The sequence below is a fragment of the Bos indicus genome, chromosome X, assembly GCF_029378745.1.
Source record: "Bos indicus isolate NIAB-ARS_2022 breed Sahiwal x Tharparkar chromosome X, NIAB-ARS_B.indTharparkar_mat_pri_1.0, whole genome shotgun sequence".
Classification (NCBI taxonomy): domain Eukaryota; kingdom Metazoa; phylum Chordata; class Mammalia; order Artiodactyla; family Bovidae; genus Bos; species Bos indicus.
In genome coordinates, this window is record NC_091789.1 from 134,709,838 (window position 1) to 134,737,719 (window position 27,882).

General features: G+C 39.9%; 1 protein-coding gene across 6 annotated transcripts in view; it reads right to left on the bottom strand.

Moving 5' to 3' along the window:
- PPEF1 (protein phosphatase with EF-hand domain 1) overlaps positions 1–27,882 on the bottom strand; it is a 158,733-nt gene that overhangs the window by 106,840 nt on the left and 24,011 nt on the right. For 4 of the 6 annotated variants that reach the window (XM_070785216.1, XM_019956382.2, XM_070785214.1 and 1 more), the window contains 3 exons: positions 22,861–22,944; positions 18,656–18,753; positions 11,631–11,795 (listed from right to left, as the gene is read on the bottom strand). In XM_070785216.1, coding sequence (XP_070641317.1) covers positions 11,631–11,703 — 73 coding nt within the window. In that variant the 5' untranslated portion in view covers positions 11,704–11,795; positions 18,656–18,753; positions 22,861–22,944. Of the gene's footprint in view, positions 1–5,788; positions 6,410–11,630; positions 11,796–17,589; positions 17,664–18,655; positions 18,754–22,860; positions 22,945–27,882 lie in introns of those variants that run through there. The other 2 variants (XM_019956383.2, XM_070785215.1) reach the window with 2 other exon arrangements.

Genomic DNA, 27,882 nt, shown 5'->3' on the forward strand with positions numbered 1-27,882 from the left:
GGGGGTAATTCTAGAAAGAAAGATGCTTGCACCTTTGTAGATATTATATCCAATTCATTGTCTTTGAGATTTTGTTAAATACCTATAAATTAGACCGGATCCTATATTCTTATAGTTTCCTCAAATATCTGGCTATAACTCATCAAACTAATGTTTCCAATTTTCTGCTACCCTTTTGACTTGGAATCACTAAGAACAAAGACTGCCCTTGAATCTCCTTGGAAGGGACTATCCCAGATATGCTTCACTACCCAGATGACAGCCAAACTTTAGGAACTTGAACCTTGGGGACACATTTCACAGCCCAAGAAGGCTTCACCTGGTTATCTGTCCTACACAAATGCTAGCGACTTCCAAATCAGACTGACAAAAAGACAAATAGCTGATATTAATATGGACTGCTTTCTCCCAAGATGTTGGATCACGACTTCATACTTAGGGACTTCCCTGGTGATCCAGCGGTTAAGACTCTGTTCTTCCACTGCAGGGGGCACAGGTTCAATCTCTGGTCGGGGAAACAAAGATCCCACATGCCTCAAAGGGCAGCCAAAAAAGTTTTAAAAAAGCAGACTTCATACTTTAAACATGAAACCCTTTCTTCTTCTCTTTCTTTCCTTCACTCTAGGATTGGCCTGGAAAGGTAACACCATCCCCAGTATCTCCCAGCCCATTGCCAAGGGGAGGGATAACCTTTCACTGCTAAATTTGTCATCATCAAAAAACCTGAGCTGTCTCTTTACAGTACTACCTTATTGGAAGTAGTTTGTGCCCTGACAGGATTTATCTTTGTCCATGGTGATTAACATTCTCCTTGGGTCTATGAATACCTAGATGACTGTGCATAACTGGGCAATATCTCTTAGGTGACCTAACTGTTCCCCTAACTGTCCACAGAGACACCTCATTGGTCAACTCCCCTGAATTTGCATTGTCAAGTTATAAAGAACCTACCAGGAGGCTTTCATGATTTAGGATTTGCTTTCTTTGGCTGGTCCCTACTTCCCTGGTCAGAAATAAATGTAAATAGGCTATGATCAGGAATCTCTCCTAAACTCTTTATCTTACTGCAGAATTTGTTGCTAAAGGAAAAGCTGCCCAGTGAAAATCCTGAGACTCTATGGCCAAAGTTGCTCTTGGTAATTGGATAGCCCTTGATTATGTGTTTTTTTTTAATTAAAAAAATTTTTTTAATTGAAGGATAATTGCTTTACAGAATTGTGTTGGTTTCTGCCAAACATCAACATGAATCAGCCATAGGTATACATATGTCCCCTCCCTCTTGAACCTCCCTCCCACTTTCCTCCCCATCCCACCCCTCTAGGTTGTTACAGAGGCCCGGTTTGAGTTCCCTGAGTCATATGGCAAATTCCCGTTGATGGACAGTTCTTGATTATCTTTCAGCTTTGTAAGGGAAGTGTCTGCTGTGGCCAACACCATCTGCTGCACCTAGATTAACATTTCTGGCAAAGTTGAAATTCAGCTACATAAGATCACGGAACAAGTCACTTAAAAACGTAAATCCTTCAAGGGTCTTTCCTTGACTTATTTGATTTTGATTGGTTTGTGTCTTGGGCACCATGGTTTTGAAGTATACCGCAAACACTGGGAATTATCCTGCTTATCATAATCACAGTAGTCTCCCTGGAACACTGTATCCTCTAAAAAGCTTTAAAAGAATGATTGCAGCCATTCATCACTAAGCAAATGAACTCTCTAGCACTGGAACATCAGAAAAGGAATAAAGAAAATGACAGACTTAAAAATTGTGAACGTGAAGTCATGGCCTGTGCATATCACAGAGATTAAGCAAATAACATTGACCTGTGAATAGCACACAAAAGATCAACAAAAATTGTAAGAACTCAGAGATTAGCTGGGAGTGGTACTAATGTTTTGTTTTGTTTCATATCTTTCAGGCTGAGAGTCTGATGAAAACAGGGGAATTGGTTAAAAAAAAAAAAAAAAGAGGCAACAGGCCCCAAATGGAGTCACTTGTACTAAGCTCCATGTCAGCAAACAGAAACTTAGTACCTAACCTAATTGCATTTTCAGCCTCTCCTAGGAATGTAATCTTAACCTGTCTAGAATTTTCTGGCCAGCACTAGTGAGGTAATCAACCTGATAGACCCCTGTTTTTCCCCAAAGGAAGCTGACCTTGCCTGAAATAATTCTTTTCATTTATGATTTCCTTGTCCCACTCCCTTTCTGACTTTAAAAATCTCTCCTTTTCTGCAGCTTTTTGAAGTTCTTTTCTGTTTTCTAGATGGAATGCTGCCTGATTCATGAATCATTCAATAAAGCCAATAAGATCTTTAAATTTGCTATGTTGAATTTTATTTTTCTAACAGATTGCTATTTAGTATTTTTACATTTTTAGGCAAAAATAGAGGACAAATATTTTTTAAGAGAACAATATCCATTAGAGAAAATTTCCATTGTCATAGCTTAAAAGCATCAAACTTCAAAGCCAAAAATGCTAGATAGCCTTTGTAGGAGACCTAGCACTTAAATGAATAAATGCATTTCTAAGTGGTCTCAAGGGAAGAAATAAAAGAAAATATAGTGTTTTCAAAGTGCTCTACAGGAAAAAATAAAAGGTAATAGATTATTCATTCAAAACCCATCAATATAAAACTTTAAGTGTAAAGTGAAATTCAGGAGAAGGAAACTACAATGTTTAATTTCTGTTTTTTTGGATAAATTCAAGTTTTACATGTCAGGGCAGCATATCAAAAGGAGCATGAACTTTGGTATCTGTCAGAGCTGGTTCCAATTCAGACTCAGACATCAACTAGTACATGACTTTGGGCAGCTCTTTAATCTAAGTCTCCATTTCCTCATGAAGAAAACGAAATTAATCAAAGCTTCCTCCAAGAGTTTTGGCAACAACTATTCTCTCCCATACTGCATATCACAAAAGAATCAAACTAACAACAATAACACAACAACAATGCTACTTCTCTACATGGAACGCAGATAGCCCACAAGAAAGGGATAGCCTCAATTTTATATGTAGGCTATTCTTTCTCAAAAATGCCATGATACTCTGGAGGCAGAATGCTGCGGTGGGGCTCAATGACCAAGGTGGGGAAAAAAATCCATCACACTAGTCAGAGGTAAGCTCTAGGCCTGGCTCTGCCACTTACTAGTTATGTCTTAAGCAAATCACTTTGCCTCTCAAAGCCTCAGTTTCCTTTTCTGCAAATTGAGAACAATCCTTCACAGGTTGTGAAGATCAAATATATGTGAAAGATTTTGTCCAACTATAAAAGCACTATGCAAATAAAAGGTACTTTACATGCATACATTTAGCTAGTTTCCAAGAACAGCAATTTTGGAAGGCACCATGAAAGGGTGTAATGGTTGATGGCAAAAAACACTGTATTCAGAACTCCCTGGGTTCAAATCCCAACTCGGGGATAACCTTGACAAGTACTTACCTAATCACTGAGCACAAGATTCTTCCTCAGTACAAAAAGTAATGATAACACTTTACTCAGGTTTACTGCAAGGACTAAATAAAATATATGCAGAATATTGTCAATACTCTGTAATACAGTTAGTAATAAGGAAATAATAACTATTCTTTTCTATCAAGAAATCTTTCAAAACTTTCATAGCCCTTGACACAGAAATTTCATGTCAAATCACCTAAATATGGAAATAACCCAAAATAAGGAAAAATCTTTACATGAAGAAATTATTCAATGTAAATTCTTCAAACCTAAATGTCAAATATTGAGGAATAATTAATTATATTATGGCCTATTCACTAATGAGACATTTAGCAATGGCTAAAATGTTTACAAAGCATAACAATTTGAGAAATGTTTACACAATCATGTCTCAGTGCCAAAGCAAGGCTATAAAAAAATTACTATTTAGGATGATCAAAAATATACACTATATAAAAAAAAAACTGGGTAGCAGAATGATGATTATTATTTCCAGTTGCTTTCTCAATCTTATATTTTTGAATGAGAAAAACTTTTTATGGTAAATATAAATAAACACATTGTATCAGTTTCCATAGATTACTATGGAATTTATAATAAACATTGATTGATATATTCAACAAAAGATAATGGAAGACTAAAAAGAATAAGGGAAGACTCTGAACAAGTATGTGCTAAGAAATAATTCAGATGATGTCAGGGAGTGTTTAACAGGAGGATTCCTACGTGCTGTTTCTCACAAGTCCTTTGTTTCTTTTTATTAGATTAAGGGGTGCATTTATCACATAAGGTCTTAATGTTGTAGGTTGGCCTTTTGGTCTTTCATATGGGTAGATTTGAAAATTTTGATAAATTTCTTGTACTTTGATTTGAGAAATTCCTGCAATTTGGCAAGAGACCTTTTGTATAGGCCAGGATTTGGGCCATAAGTGTTTGGAAATAATAGTAATATTAGATCCAGTGTCGAGGAGACTAGAAAATCTTTTATTATTAATTTTGATATTTATATTTGGTTGGGCATATTCAGATACCAATGATGTCCATAAGGATTGTCTTTCATCTGTACTGCTGAATCTGCTTGTCCATACATTATTAGAGGAGTGAATAGAAATGTAAGGCAAAAGAAGTAATTGAGCAATTTTGTCCCCTTTTTAGAATTGCCATAGAATCTGAGATGACATCATAATTTGAATTGCTCCTTTATAATTTGAATCAATTATTCCAGGGTGAACAGTAATTCCTTTAGAAGCCAAACTAGATCAGCCAAATAAAAGACTGAAGGTTTGTGGAGGCAGGGGTCCAAAAAGTCCAGTAGGTACTCTAGAAGGGACTGCTTAAGGGTAAAGGAAAAAATCATCTAGGGCTGGTATATTAACGGTAGCATTGCCGGATGTTGATGGTTTGAGGGAAAAGATAGAATTTGCCCCTGGTTTTTGTTGTAGGGGACCAGGGGGGTCCCCTGTTTGGAGTTCCCTGGAATAGGTTTTCCATCAATATCAAATTTAAACTTACAGTCTTTGGCCCAATGCATTCCTCTATGGCAATGAGGGCGAATTCTTGGAGGTTTTTTATTAGCCTTCTTAGGGCAGTCCCTTTTTAAATGGTTTTTATCTCTACATGTAAAGCATCCTTCATTTCCCTTTTTAAAGGTAGTAGCCATTGTTTCAGCTAGCATTTGCATCTTTTGAGTTTCTGATTCTAGATTGTGACAAGCCTTCAAATAATCAGTAATAGTCCCAGTCTCATGAATTGCAGCGATAGCTCTCTGACATTCCTGATTTGCATTCTCATAAGCAAGTAATTTCTCTAGCTGTTTCTTGGTTTCTTCTCTGATTACAGTATGGGAAATAGCAGTTTCTAATCTCGCTAAAAAATTAGTATAACTTTCATTAGGTTCTAACAAAGGAGAGACTTTTGGAGTTGCGCCTGTTAGCAGAGGAGGAGCATTTGGAGCAGCCGGGGCAGGGCTAGTAAGAAAATTTTGAAATATTTCATGTTGTTCTAATTGGGCCTTTTGTAAAGTTTTATCATCTAATTCATATTCATGCAACAAGTGTTCTGTCTGTTGTTGAATATCGTTGAGGGCTAGAAATCAATTGGAATATTTTTTCCTTGCTTGGCGGCTCATTCAACATTTTCTTTGACCCAGTGCCAAATTTCTAAATCAAAACTGCATTTATCAGGGAATCAAGGATTACATTTAACCACTGTTTGAAAGCAAGCCTCTATTCATTGGCGCTAAACCAAAAGTCCCTGAGCTTTAAACAAATGGTGAAGTAAAGTAGAGAAATGATGGGGCTTTCCAGCCGTTTGACCCATGTCTTAGTACTTACCGACCTCAATAGGTCCCGAGTCCCTCCGACCAAAATGCCACATATACCAGTGTCCCTGTTCTGGGGCGCCATTTGTTGGGGTCCTTTAATGGACCGGGACCTGGCGGTCCAGAGTTGATGATAAGAAAGTGAAAGAGAGAGCCGAAGGGAGGGAGAAAGAGAGAGAGAGAAAGAAAGACACGGGGACCCCAAGCTCTGATGGAGCAAAGGTGTTTTAATGATTTCTCTGTGAGTATATAAAGGCTGTGGTACAAGAAGTTCCTTTTGACAATGATAAAGATCAGAAAACCAAATGTACAGCAACTGTTACCAAGGGAACAAGGGATTAATAATGGTCACAAGGTCAGGAGACAATCCATATCTCAAGAAAGGGGATCGAGACTAAGCAGTTTTGTCGTAAAGAGAATGTTTACTAAAGGAGATTCAAGCCTGCCTCACATAATGACCTCAGTTCCTGGGAGCAGCGTGCTGTTCCACTTAAAAAGAAACAAAGGACTTGTGAGAAACAGCACATAGGAATCCTCCTGTTAAACATTCCCTGACGAGATGAAATGAACCAGTTCTTCAAGGACACAAACTACTGAAAATGACTCAAGAAGAAATAGAAAATATGACAATATACTTTATTATAACAAGTAAAGAGTAGAAAAAGTAATCAAAAAACTACCCACAAAGAAAGGCCCATGCCCAGATGGCTTCACTGACAAATTCTACCAAACGTTTAAAGAATTAATTCTAATTCTTCACAAACTCTTTTAAACTATAGAAGAGATGGAATACTTTCCAACTCATTCTGTAAGACTAGTACTACCCTGATATCAAATTCAGACAAAGACATCAAAGGAAAAGGAAAATAGAGACCAATATATCTCTTGAATATAGAAGCAAAAATCTTAAACAAAATGCTAGCAAACTGAATTCAGTAACATATAAAAAAGATTATATACCATGATCAAGTGGGATTTATGTCAGGAATACAAATTTAGTTCAATATCTGAAATTCAATTAATATACTCAATAACACAGAATAAAAAACAAAACTACATGATCTTCCCAATACATGCAGATAAGGCATTAGACAAAGTTAAATATCATTTTTTAATTAAAAAAAAATCAATAAACTTCCTCAACCTGATAAAGAGCATCCATAAAAAAAGAAAGGTCACAGCTAATATCACACTTAAAGGTGAAAGACTGAATGCTTTCCCCCTAAGATCAAGAACAAGACAAGGAAGCCTACTCTTGAATTTCTATTTAACAGTAACAGAGATTGCAGCCAGGACAGTCAAGCAAGAAAGTGAAATCAAAGGCAAAGAATAGAAAGGAAGAAGCAAAATTACCTTTATTTGCAGATGACATGATTTATAAATAGAAAATCCTAAGAAATCCACTAAAAATCTATTAGAGCTAATAAATGAGCTTAGCAAAGTCTCAGGATATACAATCAATCAGCATTCAAAGACCAACTGTTTTTCCACACACTTGCAATGAACACCCCAAAAATGAAGAAAACACATGTACACCCATGGCGGATTCATGTTGATGTATGGCAAAACCAATACAATATTGTAAAGTAATTAGCCTCTAATTAAAATAAATAAATTTAAATTAAAAAAAAAGACAACAATATCATTTACAATAGCATCAAAAAGAATAAATACCTGGGTTAAATTTAACAAAAGAAGAGTGAAACTCAAACTCTGAATACTACAAAACATCATTGAAAGAAATTAAAGACCTAAATAACTGGAAAGATACCCCGTGTTCATGAATCAGATGATTTAACTGTTTAAGAATACTTCCCAAATTGATCTACAGATTCAAAATAATCCACACCAACACTCCAGCTGGTTTCTTTTAAGAAATTGATTCTAAAATTTATATGGAAATGCAAGGGACCCAGCCAAAACAATCTTGAAAAAGAGAAAGTCGAAGGATTCACACCTCCAATTTCAAAACTTTCTACAAAATCTACAGTAATCAAGATGGTGTGATATTGGCTGGACATATTGGATGGTCCAGGCAGGACACAGGATTGGACACATAGATCAATGGAACAGAATTGAGAATCCAGAAATAAAACCCTGACATTTATGGTCAACTGACTTTTGGCAAGAGTGCCAAGATCATTCAATGGGGAAAAAATAATCTTTTCAACAAATAGTGTTGGGACAACTATTCACATCCAAAGGATACATTTGTATCCCCACCTCATACCGGGGCTTCCCTGGCAGCTCAGAGGTTAAAGCGTCTGCCTGCAGTGCGGGAGACCTGGGTTCGATCCCTGGGTCAGGAAGATCCCCTGGAGAAGGAAACGGCAACCCACTCCAGTATTCTTGACTGGAGAACCCCATGGACGGAGGAGCCTGGTGGGCTACAGTCCACGGGGTCGCAAAGAGTCGGACACAACTAAGCGACTTAACTTTCACTTTCACTTTCTTTCCTCACACCATATATGAAAATTAACTCAAAATTGATCAAGAACTAAATGGAAGGGCTAAAAATACAAAATTATTGGGCATCCTTAGTGATCCAATAGTTAAGAATCCACTTGCCAATGCAGGGGACATAGGTTGGATCCCTGGTCCGGGAAGATCCCACATGCCACAAGGCAACTCAACCTGTCCGCTGCAAGGCAACTCAGCTGGCGCACCACAACTACCCGAGCCTCGCTCTAGAACCCTGGAGCCACAATTACTGAAGCCCATGCACGTAGAGCCTGTGCTCTGCAACAAGAGAAGCCACTGCAACGAGAAGCCCGCAAACCACAACTAGAGAGTAGCCCCTGTTCAGTGCAACTAGAGAAAGCCAGCACACAGTGAAGAAGATCCAGTATAGCCAATAAATAAATAATTTTTTAAAAATTCTTAGAAGAAAACAGAAGTACAAATAATCTTGGATTTGACCCAAAAGCACAAGTAACCAAAGAAAAAATAAACTGGACTTCATCAAAACTAAAACTTTTGTGCTTCAAAGAACATTATCAAGAAAATGAGAAGACAACCCACTGAATGGGTAAAATTATTTGCAAATCACACATTTGATAAGGAACTTGTAACTAGAATATATTTTAAAGTCTTACAAAAAATAATTTAAAAATTAGCAAATGATCTGAACAGACATTTCTCCAAAGAAGATCTACAAATGGCTAATAAATACATGAAAAGATGCTCAGCATCTTTAGTCATTAGGGGCATGCAAATAAAAACCCTAATGAGATACCACTCCATATCCACTAGGATGGTTATAATCAAAAGGAAAGACAATAACAAGTGTGGCTGAGGATATGGAGAAATAAGAACACTCATACCTTACTGACAGGGATACAAAATGGTGTAGCCACTTGGGAAAACAAGTTTAGACGTTTCTCAGAATGTTAAACATTGAGCTACCAAATGACCCAGCAATTCTTCTCAAAGGTCTATAACCAAGAGAACTGAAAACATGTATTTACATAATAACTTGTATATGAATGTTCATAGTAGCATTGCTCACTATAGTAAAAAAGTAGAAACAATCTAAATACCCATTAATTGATGAATGGATGAATACAAGGTTACATATTCATACAATGGAATATTATTCAGCAATACAAAGGAATGAAGTTCTGATTCATGACATGACATGGATAAACTTTGAAACACTATGCTGAATAAAAGAAGTCAGACATGAAAGACCCCATATTGTCTGATTATGTTTATATGAAATGTCCAGAACAGCCCAAATTTACAGACAGAGGTAGATTTGTGACTGCCTAGGGCTGGGGAGGTATAGCGTAGGAGAGTAACTGCTACTGGTTTGGGGAGCAGGGGGATGAAAATGTTCCAAAATTGATTGTGGTGATGGTTTATACAGCTGTATCAATATACCAAAAAAGTCACTGAATTTTATACTTTAAACTGGTGAATTGTGTAGTATGTGAATTATATCTCAATAAAGCTGCTATTATTAAAAAGTGATCCAGGAAAACAGTTTGTCATTTCCTTAAAAAGTCAACCACAAAATAGCCAAATGACCCTGAAATTTCATTACTAGGTATATACCCAAAAGAACTGAAAACACAGACTCAAATAAGTATACATACACTCATGTGCATAGTAGCACTATTCACAATAGCTAAAAAGGTGGAAAAAACCCAATGTCCATCAAATGAATGGACTAAAAAATGTGATACAAAAAAAATGTAATACATACACATGATGAAATATTATCCAGCCTTAAAAAGGAATGAAATATTGATGCATGCTACAACATGGATGAACCTCAAAAACATTATGCTAAGTAAAGGAAGCCAGAGGAAAAGGTCATATCATCTATGATTCTATTTACATGACATGTCCAGAACAGGTAAATTCATAGAAAAAGAATACAGATTGGCAGTTGTCAGGGTCTGAGGGAAGAGGGAAATATGCAGAAACTGATTAATAAATAAGGGATTTTACTTTGCAGTGATGGAAAAGTTTGAGAACTAGAGGAAAGTGGTGGTTACACAGCTTTGTATACATGCCACTGAATTGTTCAGATGGTTAATTTTGTCTTACATGAATTTCATCTCAATAAATTATTTACAAGAAACAGCAACCGAAAATTCAAAATTAATGTTTTCATTTACATGCAACATTTCAAAAGCTGAAATGCATTTCAGAAAAAGAATCTACATTTACATGTTGGGCTTGGCTTTTTTTTTTTAACCTAAGAAATCTGGCTACATTTTTAAAAATCTGGGTAATCTCTACTCTCACAATAAATTACTACCATGGAATTAGTTCAGTTGGAGCTCTTGAAAGATTTATTTCATGACATGCTTACAGATTTCAAAGACTTAGTGCATCTCTGTTACTCTACTGTCAAGGATTAATTTGCTAACTCACTGGCATTAAGTCAGCTGGGAGGGAGACCAGCATTTGATTTCCAAAGGAAAACATCCCACACTAATTAGGATAGAATACTCTGTATCCTAAACTCTGCATGTTAAGCCTGAGTGAACTGCTAAAACAAAGATGTGGAATAGAAACTGGGAAAATTATCTATTAATACAACCAAAATAACACAGGAATGGAGTTTAAGAGCAAGTTATTCACACAATCATCCTAGCCTGTTTGTTTTGGGTTTAATTTGCATGTGGAGACTATGTCTATTAAAGAAACATTCAAGTGAGTTTCAACTAGATTCTAGTATCTGTGAGAAAGAACCTCAGTACAAAGTAAACAAAGGAAATACAGAAGCCTCTAATTACATGGGGGGTAGTGGGGGGGGGGCACATCATCTATTTAGAAACAACATACTTTTGGGGAAGCAGATGATCTAGCATTTCTCAAATTCTACCTAGAACATTCTGAAAACATGAAGCAAATCTCATGAAGTTCTTTTTTTTTTTCATGAGGTTCTGTACTGAACAGCTATAAATAATAATCTGATCACTGAGTTATAAAATCTAATAAAAATTTAATGATGCTACCAAATGTCACATAGGTATGGATAGAGCTATTTATAAGTGTATTGAATAAACAGATATAAATTTACAGAGAGGCTTTCTTGTTCCCTGCCACTGAGTTTTAAATTGAGATTTTATATTGGTACATTTTCAACTGAAATCAAATCAAACATAAAATATCTCTCAGATAATACTTTATGGCACATTATAAATTCAGAGCTACCTCTTCCTAAAGGTAGTTACCAACATTATCCCAATATTTAACCTTCAGTTCGAGTGATGATGTCTGGTGAAAAATCTCTCTGGGCAGCTTGAGAACCATGTGAGTAATTGAGAAAGGGGCAGAGGATGAACCCAGCTCGCCCTCCCCTTTTCATTCAGGAAGGCAGGCACACTCCTGGAACTCACCTTTCTCAGATTTCTTGTCTTTTGTTGCAGATGAAGTGCCACAGCCCATGTCTTCTAAATTAGGTGTGTTCATGAATTCAACTTCTCATTCTAAAACAGTGTGAAAAGTGCTTCCCTCTGCGCTGTGAAGAGCCCCTTCTGACTGATTCACCTGGGTCACAGATCCTAGGAGGAGGACACACAAGGTGGGGAGGAAAGCGCCCGTTAACAACAAGGTATCTACGGGCTGCTCAGCAGGATTCATTTTTTGCTTCTCCTCAACTGCTGTTCATCATGTGATGTGGAAAGTGATCAGACATAATCTAATCCTGATTTATTTTCCAAAACACAGCAGCAGCAACACAGCAGATATAGGCTGCATTTCTGCAACACATAAATTATAGCTTGCCCGTGTCTAGGTCAGATCAATACTCTATAAAATAAAGCATTAAAATGAAAAGTAAAATGGAAATTTAAGAGCAAACAATTTTATAATTGAAATATAGGTAAGGCACTATGAAGGATCTGACACAAATTAACAGCTTTGGTTTTAAGCTCAAAATAGTTATTACTATATCTATCTAGGCTTTTAAATACACAAATTGGAAAATGACTATGAGACAACATATTTATACAGTTATGCCAAAATTCAAACCAAAATGATGTCAACTACAAATTGGGGCTTGTCAAGGGCATTTGCAGTCAGCTTCTGCTGAGACTGAATCCCGTGCTGCTGCGGCTGTTGACCTTCGACACACCCTAAAGGGAGTTCAGGGTGGAGAGTGAGGCACTCTGTCCTCCAGGGAAACTAGTGGAACAGGCCTCTAGACAGTCAGCTATTTTCAGGAACTGATTTCATGATCCCAATCCTTGCATCTCTTCATATCTAAAAAAGCCCAGAAAAGCACTAAATCCCCTTATGATGACATCAGCTCATGACTAGCAGAAAACCTTTTGTAAAATAAGTGTTTGATTGCATTAAACTCCCCATTCACCGAAGTCTTATATATTGACCTGCCTCTTTGGAGCAGTCTCTCAGAGCTATCTGAGGTGCTGTTTCCTGGGCTGCAGTCCTCATTTTGCCCCAAATAAAACTTAGCTCACAACTCTCATGCTGTGCATCTTTTTTAGTCAACAATGAGTTCTCTGACACTGTTTCTCAGAATCAGTTGGCATACTTGCTTTAAAAAAACAGAGGCTGAAGGCCTCCCTAGAAAAATGCCCTTTTCAAACAAGCTCTCCAGGCATTTCTGAGGCCCCTCCAAAGTCTGCCCTCACACTGACCGGGCCTTTTGATGGGTTAGCTGAGACTGCTATATTGGATCTTTCACAACCATCCCATGGGAGTTTTCAACTAAATTCCTTTCTATAGTAACCCCACCTCATGACTTGTGGGATGTTTCCTTTATTTCATGATGCTCCAAACCAGCTGAGCTAATCTATTTGCATTTCTTGATAGTAACAAAGAGAACAACTGACTTGGGACTCTGCCAAGCCTGCCTATTTTTCTTTTAGTACTACACTAAAAGCTTCAAAATGTGAATCAATGAAAGAAAGGGGCAGAAAGAAATGAGGAAAATATTTGAATTATGGAAATATTTTTAAAACAACTATAACCTTAATAAACAGACATTCTGATCAGAGCTAGGCTTGATTCTATTACGGAATTAATTAACCCTCCTAAACTATGGGTTATGGAATTAATTAACTCTCTTAAACTTTGGGTTATTTCCAAATTCGATAGGCATTTCTTACATGTCTCTCTTATCCACATCATGAGTAAAAAATGTTAATAGGGTCAGCTTCAAGGGCAGAAAACCCTTGTGGCATTCCACTCCAGACCAATCTCCAAGGTTAGTACAGACCCATTGCAGTCACACTCTCCCAGCATATTCATTTAGTCAGGTGGCAAATTTACCCATCATAAGTATCCACTTACTTATCTATAAGATGTATTGGGAAATTTCGCTAAATATTTTAATGAAATTAAGATACATAATCTGACACCTTACATTCCAGGCTGGGTTTCCCTCATGGTTCAGACGGTAAAGAACCTATCTGCCTGTAGTGCAGGAGACCTGGCTTTGAGCCCTGGATCGGGAAGATCCTCTGGAGAAGGGAGTGGCAACCCACTCCAGTATTCTTGCCTGGGAAATCCATGGACAGAGGAGACTGAAGGGCTACAGTCCATGGGGTCGCAAGAGTCAGACATAACTGAACAACTAACACACACACATATTCCAGGCTAGCCAGCAACAGCAGAAGATAAAGAGGAGGAGGAGAGGAAGGCAGAAGGAAGGAGGGAGGGAGGGAGGAAGAAAGAAAGGAAAATAGTTTGCCATTATTTTTATTTAGTAACAGAATCATAGACATTTAAAGGTGGTGCATGTGTGCGTACTAAGTCTCTTCAGTCATGCCTGACTCTTTGCAACCCCATGGACTGCAGTCCTCCAGGCCCCTTTGTCCATGGGATTCTTCAGGCAAGAACACTGGAGTGGACAACCATGCTACCCTCCAGGGCATCTTCCCCACCCAGGGATTGAACCTGCATCTCTTATGTCTCCAGCATTGGCAGGCAAGTTCTTTACCACTAGCACCACCTGGGCAGCCACTTTAAAGGTCACAGAGACTTTTAAAATTACCTAGAATTTACACACAGTGCAAGAAAACCAAGATACTTACCTAACGTCATATAGACAAACCAGCTGTCAAAGTCTGTTGCATATTAGCATCACCTGGGAAGCTTTTAAAACTCTCAATGCTCAGAGGCCACCTCAACAAATTAAGAGTCTCTGGGGATTTGAAGAATAGTGATGCCTGGGTCCCATCCCCAGAGATTCTGATGTCACTGGTATTGAGTGCAGTTTGGGCATTGAGAGTATTAAAAGCTCCCCAGGTAATTCTAATGTGCAGCAGAGCTTGACATTCTCTACTGGAAACAATGTTCCAGCAAACCCACAACGATGCCTAGTGATTATCATATTTTCCTCTAAATGCTTTGACTCCATCTGTTTGGAACAGAATTTTTCCAGAGGTCATGTCAGGCTTATAAGGTAGTGGCTTCTGGGATCTACTCTTTTCTTGTTTTTGAAACTGAAGCACTATTTACCCATTGCCTCTGTTCTCTCCATCCTCAGACATTTCTCAAAGGTTATCTACAGTGCCTATGAGAGCATGTCTGCTGGATTTTTCCTCAACCTTTGAAGTAGGACATTTGGTCCTGGAGAGTTTCTCCATGTGCCTAGATCCATACTCTCCTACATGAGCACTGCAAAACTTACCAGGGGAGATTATTTTAAAAGGCACACTCCCAATACAATCCAAGTATTACTGCCAATACTTGGATTCAAGCAGTCCAAGGGGGCCTAGGAATTTGCAATTAAAAATGCACCCTTCATGGAACTTTGACACAAGCACTCCCCATATCTCAGTCTGAGAAGCACTGCTCTGCATATCTCCCTTGGGCTCTGCTTCCATTTTTATACTACTTTTTTCTACCCCGTTTTACGAATACACAGAGTTAGACACTGAGTAGGCAACACTGATGCAATGACAGGAAGTGATATACTTCAAACTCAATTTTTTCCCCAGGAAAAAAATTTCTCTCTCTAAAGGCATTCGGTTCTCAGCCACTCCTCAGTCAACTCATTACACAACAAACAAAAGTCCATATAAAAGATTCACTAAGAACTAAAAAGCATCAAACTTGAGTATATTTCTGCTAGATTGTAAGCTCCATGGATACCTTTCTTTCTAAATACTCCTTGAATCTCTGGCACCTACACAGTGCCTTTCACGTAGCAGGTGTTTGAAAAATGCCAAGTGAATGAATGAATGAATAAGAGAATAAATATTTGTAATCCAGGGCCCTTTAAAAAATGAATGCTAAAAGTAATTATTAGTCCATCATTCCATGCACAAATACATGCTATTTAATTACACAAAAGTCTTTTATTAAACCAGAAAATGGGTAGTACTTATATATTCATTTTTAAAGAAAAATTTTAAATCATGACAGAAAGAAATGAGAATTGTTTGAGAATTTTGGGTTATTTAGAAAAAATAATTTGCTATTGGAATTTTTACATTATTAATTGATAATAATTTAATTTCCTCAGGTAACAGGTAAAACAAAACAAAGAAGAGTCACCGCATTTTATTTCTCACCAAAACAAGAGCTGATTATGGCCAGGTGCCACTCACTACTCCCACACACTACCCAACCTAGACTGCAATCACACATGTTTGGAAGCAATGTAAGTGCCTTTGAAGACAACCCTGGGTGGTATAAAGCAGATAAAAATGATCTTGGAATTTTCCATTATGTGGGACAATCTAAGCTCCTTCCATTCCCTGCCCTCTGTCAGCGGGAGATAAGTACTTAGTGTGCTAAAGGAGTCTGAAGAAATGATGCCCTAGGGCCTGAAAGGGGTTCTCTGGCTCAAGAGGCGGGGAGTCTCTGCAGCCTTCACCAAGACCTGAGGATACCATGGTCAGTGATAAAAACCACCAAAAAGGTGGATCTTGGCAAAAACAGCTTGAAACTTGCTCAGTGCTGCTGCCCCTACCAATACACACCAAGGATGATTCTAAAGCATAAACATAAAATAGTGACTCATCATTGGCACTCACTCATAATCTGCCAAAGGAAAAGTCTTCTGAGGTTTCTGCTAAAAGGTTTCTGCTACTGTGGGGGACGGGGGAGGAGTAGAGGGAGCCGGGAGAACTGGAGGGCGAGACTGTTTGACATGGTTCAGTTCCTTTCATTTAATCACTATTCATTTCCCAATGCAAAAATACAAGGAAAGAACAAACGATGGCCCTTGGAGCCAATCCAACCTTGGCCTTCAAGCACCCTTCAAGTACTAACCCAGGCTCCCTGAGTTGTTCTTACTTATTCTTGGTTTTCTTTCTAAGCACATCTCTACTGAAGGCCCACACCTTCCTCAGCCACCATGACCTTGATTCTGCTCCACCTCTGGCATTCTAGACGTGAACTGCATGGTTTCCCATGCAAGAAACTCAGCTTTTCCTAGAGATGCTGACTTCTGTGAGAAATCTGTACTCCAGCTCTGGCCCCAAGAACCCCAAATTCAGAACCCAGTCATCAACTGGCAACAAACCCCAGTCCCCAGTGTGAGAGATGAGCACATCTAATTGTTTAGTTCTCCCCGCTCAGAGCATGACACACGAGCATGGAACACAGACACCTCTTCAGGCTCACTCTGCTGCAGCATGCTTTTTGGCATCCGCTGAAACAGAGGTTCTACAGCCTGAGGTCTGTGGACTAAACATGACGAAGGGGCATAGAGGAGGTAGAGGAGTCCCTGGCAGACTGCTCTAGAAGGGCCCCTTCCACCACCACCCTTCCAGTATAATCCTATAAGCATGTACTCCTGTCTGGGGTCTTCAATGAATAAGGGGAATTCTGTAAGACAAAGCTGATGATTATGCCTGGGTCCATGAAAGGGGAAGAAAAACAAGGAAACCATACTGACCACCAGAAGCTATCCAAGGGTGTGTGCTATTCTCCCAGACAGGATTGTAATCAGGAGGCAGCTAGGCCAAGTGCCAGGTTTTCCAAAGAACGTTTGTGGGAGAATTCTATGTGGTTTATGATTCTCGAAATTAGACCAAAAAAAAAAAAAAAGCCCCACCATCAAATAAGTTCAGGAGAAGCAGTATTCAACAGGTTCCTTCACTGCAGGACTTCCCAGAACCTTCTGAATGTCAATGTGTATCTCTAACATGAATCTCTAAGAAAAAGCTAGAGTGTTCACTTTTTCCCAAACAGCCAAACAGGGGACCCTCTTGAGGTAAAGTATTTCAAGAACATCTATCATTCATAACTGCTAATGCTGGCCCAATGGAGACTGGGGTTTAGCAGTCAGACAAACCAGAGTTTAAATTCTTCTCAGCTAGTTATTAATTCCTCTGCACTTCAGTTTTCTCATAAGAAAATAGAGATAAAAACACTTACCTTACAGACTTGTACTAAAGACTAATGAGAAGACTGAGGATGGAAAAACAAAACTGGAACAGAATTCTTCTTAGCTGAGGGGTTAAGAAGAGCCATGCATGAGTGGTACCTATTGCGGTCAAAGTGTTGAAACAAAACCTGTTTGCTCTTATCTCTTTCTTCAGAATGCACTGTCTGGGGACCTCCCAGAGACTAAACCCTGTGGGTGTCTACTGGTTCTGGGATAACTGTAGATTCACAAAGAAATGGACTCTTTTCCCCCAAGAGAGCTTTTTTATTATTACTGGTAAAGAAAAAACGCTTTACCAGTAACAATAACAGTTAAAATCACAACTGTTTATTAAGGGACTATTTACCCAGCACAGTGGATACTTTATATTTCTATTATTCCAGTTAATCGTCACAGCAAATTTCAAGGAGTATCATCACTCTGTATTAAAGATGAAAAAACTGAGACTGAGAAATTAAATATGAGACTCCATGGCACAGCTGATCAGTGCAGGACTGAAGATCCATTCTATTTAATGCTTTAAAAAAAATGTCTATCCACCAAAAAGTTAGCTGTGCTTTGGTTTCAGGATCCAATTTGATCTACAGAAGCACAAAATCACCAAAAAGAAATCTTGAACATTGCAAGGGATTCTGCGTCCCTTTTTTACAGACAGATGGAAATCCTGTGGTCCTGTGCAACAAGAGGGCAAGGAAAATTTCTGAATCTTCAGTTGTGTAGTGGGCAATGCCTATGAAGGGTCTGGAAGAGTTTCTCAAAGTATCCCTTCTCTCATTTTTTAGCTCTCACCCAAGTGACCACAGAGTCTTCCCAAGTATCGAGTTCATTTGAAATAGGCTACATTGCTTCAGAATGCAAATTCACCTGTACATCTTTTGTAAGACAATGACAACTGATTTGCAATCACCATCTTCGAGAAAAATCATTCTGAGAAAATGCAAAGCAATGAAATAAACTTCAAGGAGTGCACATTTCCCATTCCATTGCTACACAATGTATGTTTATAATGTAGACTTCTGCTTGCCCAAAATACCTAAGAACAAACAAACATATTACCTGCTTCTTCTGCTTGGCCAATGTAGAAGTTTATCCTCACCCCAGGTGCTTCAAGAGAAACAAAATCAGGAAAAAACTTCTCTGAGGGATGCAGAGATCTGAAAGAAAAGAGGTACAATTTCAACTCTCTCTGGATCATCCCCCTACATACACACACACACACACTCCATACATCTCACATCTCTACAGCTCTGTGCAGGGAGAGCTCTTGATTAAATATATCAAAAAACAAATACATACACATACACACAAAGAAGTAACTCAAATAGGCTTTGCCTTTCAGCCTGGAAGACGAGCCCAGAGCTGCAGATCTGGGAGAGGCTGCGCTGGCCCGTGAGCCGCAGCTGTCTGCCCCAACCCTGCCCTGTTCCCAGCAAAGAGATAAAGGGAAGCACTCAAGTAATGGGCTCTGGTCACATGACTGCTTCCAAGGGGACCAGGCTTTGTATAGGCAAGACCGAGCCACTGTTTGCATAAATAATCTGGTCAGTACAAAATACAGAATGAATTTTGGTAAGTAAGGGCAGAAAAGCATTTAGTAACTGACTTTTAAGTCAACTGAGGATAATTTTTAGGAAACATTATAGTAAGCTAGGCACAATTAAGAGAAGGAAGTGGGAACACTAAACATTCCTTCTTAGGACTTGAAGAGGTGTGGGTTTAAGGGAGTAGCCTTTGGGTGCCACACTACAAATTTACTTCTATGGCATTTTTTCCTCTGCTTGTTGGAGAACATGAAACTGACTCCTCCTAAAACCAAGTTCCTCTGTGGAGTTTATGATTAACCGCTCTATCCAAAACTTTATTCCCTTTCTTAATCTGCACCTGTTTCCCTGAAGTTGAGGAGTATCATAGAAAAGGAAGGACTGAAACTGAGCAGGACTGTGCAGAACCCTCTCAGACACAAAAGCCCCTCCATGTCCTGTTTCTTGTTTGTAGAAAAAGGTCCTGGTCTCCTAGCCTCCTTGAGTTCAAAGAGCAGATGAAAGCAGTTAATGATGTGGACAACAGAGTCACAGGACTCCTAGTTCCTCCCAAAGTGATACAGATAATCTGACGCATTATCTCAGAGTTGTTCTGCAGAACTAAGATCCCTTACCCAGTGGAGGATGGTGGCTCCATGCTGACTACAAGCATGTAGACCCCAGACTAGTTGGAATCAGAAGGTGGAGATCCCTGAAACACCCCACAGCTACCTCACTAGCAACCAGTCAAAGGAAGATCTACAAGCAGATCATGCATGCTGTGACCCTCACCCCAACACTGTCTTTAAAACCCCTGCCTGAAAGCCATCAAGGAGTTCAGGTCTTTGGAAGCATGAGCTGCCTGTTCTCCTTGCCTGGCCCTGCAACAAACCTTTATTTTGTTACAAACGCCTGCTGCCAGTGTTTGGCTTTCTGCACCGTGGCCATGTGAGCCCTTGCTCAGTAAAAAAAAAAAAAAAATGTATCTGTGAGAGGGAGATTCACCTCCCATCATCAGCATAATGGAAGCGGAAAGCTGACCTGTGGTTCTGCTGAGTTTGAGAAGGAAGAGGAGGGAGACACGACTGAAAAACTGAAGTGCCAGTGTCAGTACTATATGTCACCAGCCTCAGTTCTGCTATCTTTGGAGGCAATTCAGGGGTGAGAGATCTTGGTCCTCAAGTCTCAAGTTGCCTGCTGCTGCACCAACAGCAATATTCCTCCCAAACTCTTCCCAGCTGGTTACATACCACATGTATTTTTGAGCTTACTGGCCTTAGGCATCCTGCTGCTGCTGCTGCTAAGTCATCCTGAGCTAGGATTTAAAGGTCTCCAGTCATAAGCATTTCATAACCCCACCCAAAGCTGCTCTTTAGCCAATTCCTTTCTGCAATTGAGAGCCGCAGGAGATCCAGTAAAGTGGTTACCTAGCTTACTATTTAATCTAATGGAGTCACGTTAAAAAAATAACTGGAAAGGCAGTTCTGGGCTTCAGAACTCCTATTAGCATATTAAATATTACCAGAGGGCCTCATTATGAGGCTATTCAACCATATAGGTCTCCATGGCAGAGGCTCCAGGACTAGAAACTGGTAAGGCTGCTATAAGTACTATAAACGATAATACAGTTACCCAGGCTCCCCCAAAATAATGGACAATGTCACTATACGGCTGGGTTTCCAGCCAAATGCCTATTCAAGCCACGTGATTAAATGATGCCTATGTCTAGCTACAGTTGTTCAAATGTCACCTCCTCTGTGTGAAGCCTTTCCTAAATCACCAAAGTGGAGTTAGTCATTCTGTCTTCTGGCTCTCCAAGCCATGTGTGTGTCCAATTATAGAATTTCCCAAAGTGTGCTGTAATTTGTCCTTTTACATGTGAAATCCTCAAGGAAAAGGATCCATTTCATTCCTCTTGGCATCTCTGCCTCCAAATGCATAAGAGCATTTGAAGGGGAGCAGGTTTTGCCACCCAAAATATGCCATTTTGGCATAGGAATAATTTTGAGCTAAAGGCAATCAAAAATCCAGCAGATTCAGGAAAAGCTCTTTACCTCCCCCTCAACTGCCTAAATTTACATTGGAAAGGGGCCTTGTACCAGGAAGAGAACTATTACCAGAGATACCTTTTTACCTAAGAAACTTATTTGCGTAACAGGGCAACCCTTGTTTTCCAAATCTCTCCTCTGCCTTCCTGTGAATGTCCTTCCTTTTCTCTGTATCCCCAGACTCTCACCCCTTTCCTTAGCTCAGGACGTTATATAAGTTCCAATTGAGTACATGCACGTGTGCTCAGTCACTCAGTTGTGTCCGACTCTTTGTGACCCCCTGGACTGTAGCCCGCCAGGCTCCTCTGTCCATGGGATTTCCCAAGCAAGAATAGTGGAGTGGGTTGCTATTTCCTCCTCCAGGGGATCTTCCCTATCTTTTGAGTCTTCATATGTTTATAGGGTTTCTGTATATACATAATTAAATTTGTTTTTCTCCTATTAACCTGCCTTATATAAATATAACTATTATACTAGCCAAAGAACCTAGAAGGGCAAGAGAAAATTTTTCTGCCCCTAGAGTACTCACTAAATATTTAATAATAGAAAGAAAGGAAGGAAAGAACTTATGATTTAGGTGGTTGTTTTAATAGCCAGTCTCTGGACCATGAATTGGACTGGCTGTGAACTTTACATGATTTGTCTAAAATTTAGAGTTTGTTTACAATGAAGACCTTTACCATATTTTTCCACTGTATGAAGAACACTGAAATGTTACTTTGAGCACCACAAAGACTCCTGTAGCCAGCCTCAAATTGTTAAATGAACCAGCACTGACATATGGGAACAAATCACAATGATAACATTTATTGATCACTTACCACGTTCTAGGCATTTGTTGATTTTAAAGGTGTTAATCTTACTTAATCTACACACTATCCTATGAAGTATATACTATTATTATTCCTACTTATGCATTAGAAACTGGAGCCTAAAGTCCAACAGCAAATGAGTGGCAGAGCAGGGATTTCAACTTGGGCACTTTGACTCTAGAACTTCTACTTACAATCATTATGTGGCAGGAGGTAGATGGGCCCCCCTCCAGGGTAAAATGATTTGAGATTCATTCCCTGTGGACTAAAACTCCAAGACAAGAACAGCAAGACAATTAAGGGAGAAGGCCGGGCCCTGCCCAGACCACATATTTCTCATTCTCAAAGTGAGGAGACCTCCCCAACCACACATGTGCAGAAAGGCTTCTGGGAAGTCAAAGGGGGAGTGATGCCAAGGAATGCTCTACCCAGACGCCTTTTCAGTAGAATCCATCTTGGCTAAAAGATGCCTGCACACACATGGGAGGATCCTGAGATTTACCAAATACGGACTGTGAACCAAGCAAATCGAAATGACTGGCCAAAGGAAATCTGGAAGAAATGTCCCATAAAAATAATTCAAACTGTCACGAGGGTGCGACTCAGTAACTCTGAGTCCACTTGTGTATCTATCCACACATACTGTACTCTTTTTCCTGTTAAATACTTTACTTGTTTCACTACTTTCTTTGTAGGAATTCATTTCTGCAAAGCTGAAGGGCCAGGCCTTTGTCACTGACCACTGGTCTAGCGGCTAGGATTTGGTGCTCTCAGCACCGCTACCGGGCCTCAATCTCTGGCTGGGAACCCAAGCCCCACTCCAAGTCACTGCAGGCCAAGGCCATCGGAGATCAATTACACTATACTGCTTCAGTCAGCACCTGTGTGTTTTCAAAATGAAGCTGCCAGCCTCTTCGGATGCTCTCCTCCTTTCCTCCAGCTAGGCAGGGATGTATTCCCCCAGCCTGAAAAAAGAAAATATAATGGGCAAAATAACGTTAACTCACCCAATAACAGACTTATACCCCCAACAGGCAAGGTGGGTCAATTTATCTCTCAATGGGCACAGTGTCATATGAAAACAGCCAATGGAAAGGTGAGAGATCAGTTTCCTCCTTGGAAAAGGCCATAGAAATATCAAATCATTCTGAACTAAGATGCACTGTGCTTTTCTATGCAATTCAACACATTTTTATTGCTCTCCCTCTATTTGGCAGGCACTGTGTTAAAAGGACAAGGACATAAATGGTAAACAAAATGGATATGATTAGGTGAGGCAAACACACAGGTAAATAAGAAATCAAAATAAAATTACAAATAAAAGTACCTCTGGTATTGGAATATAAGCACCAGGAACCTAAAACACTGCCAGGCACATAACAAATATTTATTACATGAATAAATGAAAGCAATACAGTATGACAAAATCTCTAATAGGACAGGCAGGGGCCACAGAGAAAGAGCCCTACCCCTGAGAGGAGGGTGAAGCAAGGCTTTCTAGAAGAAGTGATACCCTAAGACTGGAGGATTATATAGCCAGAAGTTAAGAGTTAACCAGAAGAAGAGAATGAAGGAGAAAAAAAGGCCTCCTGTAGATATGTACCTAATAAGGATGTGCAACGGCAGCAGTGAAACAAAAATCAGAACGAACTGAGTTCCTAATTATAATGCTGCAATTAGACTTATAAGCAGATAAGAGAAAACTATCCATCTGCTATGACTGAAAAATGGTGGCTGCACAACCTCTACAGCCTGGACTCACTGACTCTTTCTTGGCTGTCTTGGTGGTCTCTCTTTCTCACTTCCCCACTCCCCTATTGAGTTTCCCTTCACCTTTCAAATAAACTTGGTCTCAAATGTTTGTCTTGGGGTCAGCTTCTGAGGGAACCCAAATCAGGACACTTGGTTAGTCTATGGCAGTAGCAAGCTATAGCAAGGCACAGAGGAACAGAGAAGGCTGGTTTTCTCACAAGGGAGAAATTGGGCATTGCAGGTAAACCTCTACTATTTCACAAGCTTCCTGGAGCTGGCCACAGTTCCAGCTTCTATAAAGGAAAAGTCATCTAATGAGCAGCTCCTATTATTGGTCATGACACAGCCAAGGAAAACATGCTAGAATCCAGGCAAAGCAACTGGACTTGGGAACAGACTGAGAAGAAATGGTGTGTGCAGATATGCTTGGTGCTGAGTGAGTAGTACTTAAACTAAAGTGTCTGCCTGCTCATGGTGCCTGATACCTTAACACCTGATAGCACCAAAGTGGGGAGCTCAGATTGGGCTGGCCTCCCAGCTCTGGCGACTCTCAGCTAGCCCTCTAGTGCTGGGGTTGTTCCCAACTAAGGCTCAGCAGCTCACGCAAAAGCCAATGCTCAAGAGATGAGTGGTGGTTGGAAGAAAAAGGCTGTTTTATCCAGGAGACCAACAACCTGGGGAGAAGGTGGACTAGTGTCCAAAAACCAACTCTGAAGACTCTGCTCAACCATGAAAGTGTTTAAAGGGAGAATCATTTGGGGAAGGGGTCAGAGTCTCCCTTATCTTCCACTATGTTCAGACTTTCTTCTGAATGGCTGTTGGCGAGGTAACAGGGTGGTGTTCCAGGATGCTTGTGCATGGCCTGAAACTGCCATCCTCTGCCCGGGTGGGGCCTTAGCTCCTGCAGAAGAGCTCAGAGACACCATTCTGTGCGCCCCCTGAGGAGGAGCCAGGACCCTGCACTGCTGTTTCTGGACCGCTCCTCCCCAGTTTCTGCATTTCCTCATTTGATTAGCAACTGTTCAAAGCTCGCCTTTGGGACTCAGGGAAGAGCAAGGGGGCTGAATGAAGCCTGTTTCCTACAAACAAGAAACAGGGGACACAGAAAGGATTTGCACCCCAGACAGCCCCACAGGATCCTGCTCCATTTCAGGGCCAGTGATAAGCAATCACATCCAATCCCAGCTTCCTGGCACCTCTTGTTGTTGTTGTTTAGTCAGTCGTGTCGGACTCTTTGCAACTCCATGGACTGTAGCCCATCAGGCTCCTCTGTCCATGGGATTTCCTAGCACCTAATAGTCTCCAAACTGAGGTACCTGCCCCACAGCAAAAACCAAAAGATCTGCTGGACAATAAAAAGCAAAGTAACAGAACTCATATTTTCTAATTCTTTTTGAATTTTCTATTTTCATAATGTACATTTTTGGTAATATACACAAAATATGAGTTCAATAGTATTAGCTGTATATAAATAAATATAATTATCAGACATCCATTCTCAGAAAGCTTTCACTGAGAGAAGTTCATGATCAAAAACATTTGAAGAACCTTGATTTAAAGAGCCTGCTTCTTTTGAAGAGAGGGAAGGAATACTAAGTAGTTTTATATTTTAATAAAGAGAAAGGATCAAGCCTATTTCCAGGGATGATTTCTGGGTATTGAAAAACCACATTAAGTAGGAGAAAAGAGAGGCCAGATTTGGCAAGTCATTATAAAGTTATTAAAATAAATCAAAGATGGGTTATAAGTCACTATCAGGTGAAAGAAATTCATAAAGGCCAGTTTTGGCCACATCTGTCTATTGTGGTCACCTGGTCAGCAGCCACAATGACAGGCTGAAAGAGCTGTCATGTGTTGAAGTTTATAAATTCATCACTGAAAAGGCTCCATCTTGAGTACAAAAGTTGAGCTTTCCATGGTTGTCACTTAATAAATAGCATATTAGTAGATATTAGAATTTAACCACTGGTAATCTAACCCTGCCAGGATAAGATGGCTGGATGGCATCACCAATGCAATGGACGTGAACTTGGGCAAACTTCGGGAGATGGTGAGGGACAGGGAGGCCTGGCATGCTGCAGTCCACAGGGTTGCAAAGAGTCAGACATGACTGGGTGACTGAAAAACAACAGTCGAACCCTAGCTTTGTCCAAGATGGCATGACTCAAAAAACAAAACTCCTTAAATTAACCTTGAATGTTCATAAATCAAATGAAAGAGTAAGACACAGTAAGGACACTCTACCCTGTCTCTCCCATAGAATAAAGCTGTAAAACCTGGACAGAATCCGTGGACCAGCTGTTTGAAGACTGTGGTAAATTTCAAGATGGCCCCCAATGATCCCTGCCTCCTGGTGTTCATGCTTTTGTGTCATCTCCTCCCTTTCAGTGTAAGGCTTGACCTAGTGACTGACTTCTAGTCAGCAGAATATGGCAAATATGTTGGGCTGTTACTACTGTGACTAAGTTATGAAAGATTGTGACTTTCTGTCCTGTAAGCAGACTCTCTCTATTGCCTTCACAACTCGTGTGTTTTTGATGAAATAATCTGTCGTGCTGGAGAGGCCCCCATGGCACACGACTGAGGGAAGTCATGGGCCAAAAGCCAGCATGGAACTGAGGCCCTCAGTCAAACAGACCTCAAGAAACTGAAATCTTGCCAACAACCATGTGAGCTTGGAAGCAGATCCTCCCCCAGTGAAGCCTTAAGATGACTGCAGCTCACCTGACACCTTGACTGCAGCAGCTTGTGAGAGACCCTGAAATAGAGGGCCCATGTAAACTGCACCTGGATTCATGACCCAAAAAAGCTGTGAGATCATAAATGTGCATTTTAAGCCTCTAGATTTTGTTATTACAGCAATAAATAAGTACCACAAAGAGTTTGGAAAGTAAACAGCAGAAGGCATACTGAGAAGATAAGAGTTTGAAGTACTGCCACACTGGTGGTGAGTTAACCATTTTTTTCCCTCCAATTTCCACAGCCTGGATTCAAGGAAGCTTAAATTCATATCAAAAGCACAGTGAGCTAACACTGAACACCTATTAGATTTTTTTAAAACTCTAATAATACCCAGCACTGGCTAGGATATGGAGCAACTAGAACTCTTATACTTTGCTGGTGGGAATACAAAATAGTGCAGCCACTCTGCAAAATAGTTTGATAGTCTCTCATACAGTTGAATATGTACTTGCCATATGACATAGTAACCCTACCCCCTGGATATTTACTCTAAAGGAATGAAAGTTTATATTCATATAGAAACCTGTACTCAAGTTCATATGGTCAAATACTTAAAACAGCCCGAATGTCCTTCAGTGGGTAAACAGATATACAAACTGCAGGACAGCCATACAATGGAATATTACTTACCAATAAAAAGGAACAAACTACTGATAAAGACAGCCTGGATGAATCTCAAAGGCATTATGCTGAAAAAAGTCAGGCTTAAAACGTTGAGTACACTTACATGACATTCTCAAAAAGACAAAACTGTAGTAATGGAGAGCTGACTAATGGCTGCCAAGGTTTATGGGGTAAGGGAGAATGTGACTACAAAGGAAGAGCAAGGAGTTTTGGAGGTGATGTTCTGTATCCTGATTATGGTGTGACACTAACCTACCCAAGTGTTAAAATTCACAGAACTGTACAAGTCGGTTTTACTGTACACTAATTTAAAAATAAATTTTTAAAAAACTTCAGAGCTGCCCTTTGTGCCTTAGTGCCTTTGGGTCTGCAGACATTAAAGTCCGCATGGGCTGACTGTGACTGCCAAGGGTCTTCCTAAAGCAATGCCAGAAGCAGTGCCTGCCACTGTAAACTATGAGCACCAAGGAATACACTTGTCCTTCCACTGGACTTCACTTTTAGCTATCCATGGACAAAACTCATAATCAGAGACCCCAGTGAGAAAATTGCAACCCATCCATCCTTTACCTAACAGATACTTACTGAGCAAGTTCCAGCTATGAGGGGGCAGATATAAAAAATGAATACATTCTGATTCATTTCCCTACCAGATTCATAGTGTAACGAGGGACATGGGCCATCCACAGATAATTTTAAGACAGAAGGTGTAGGTATGAGGCAGGAGACAGACATGCCCCAGGCTGAACAGTTTCTCTGCAATGGACAGAAACTGCATAAAAGCG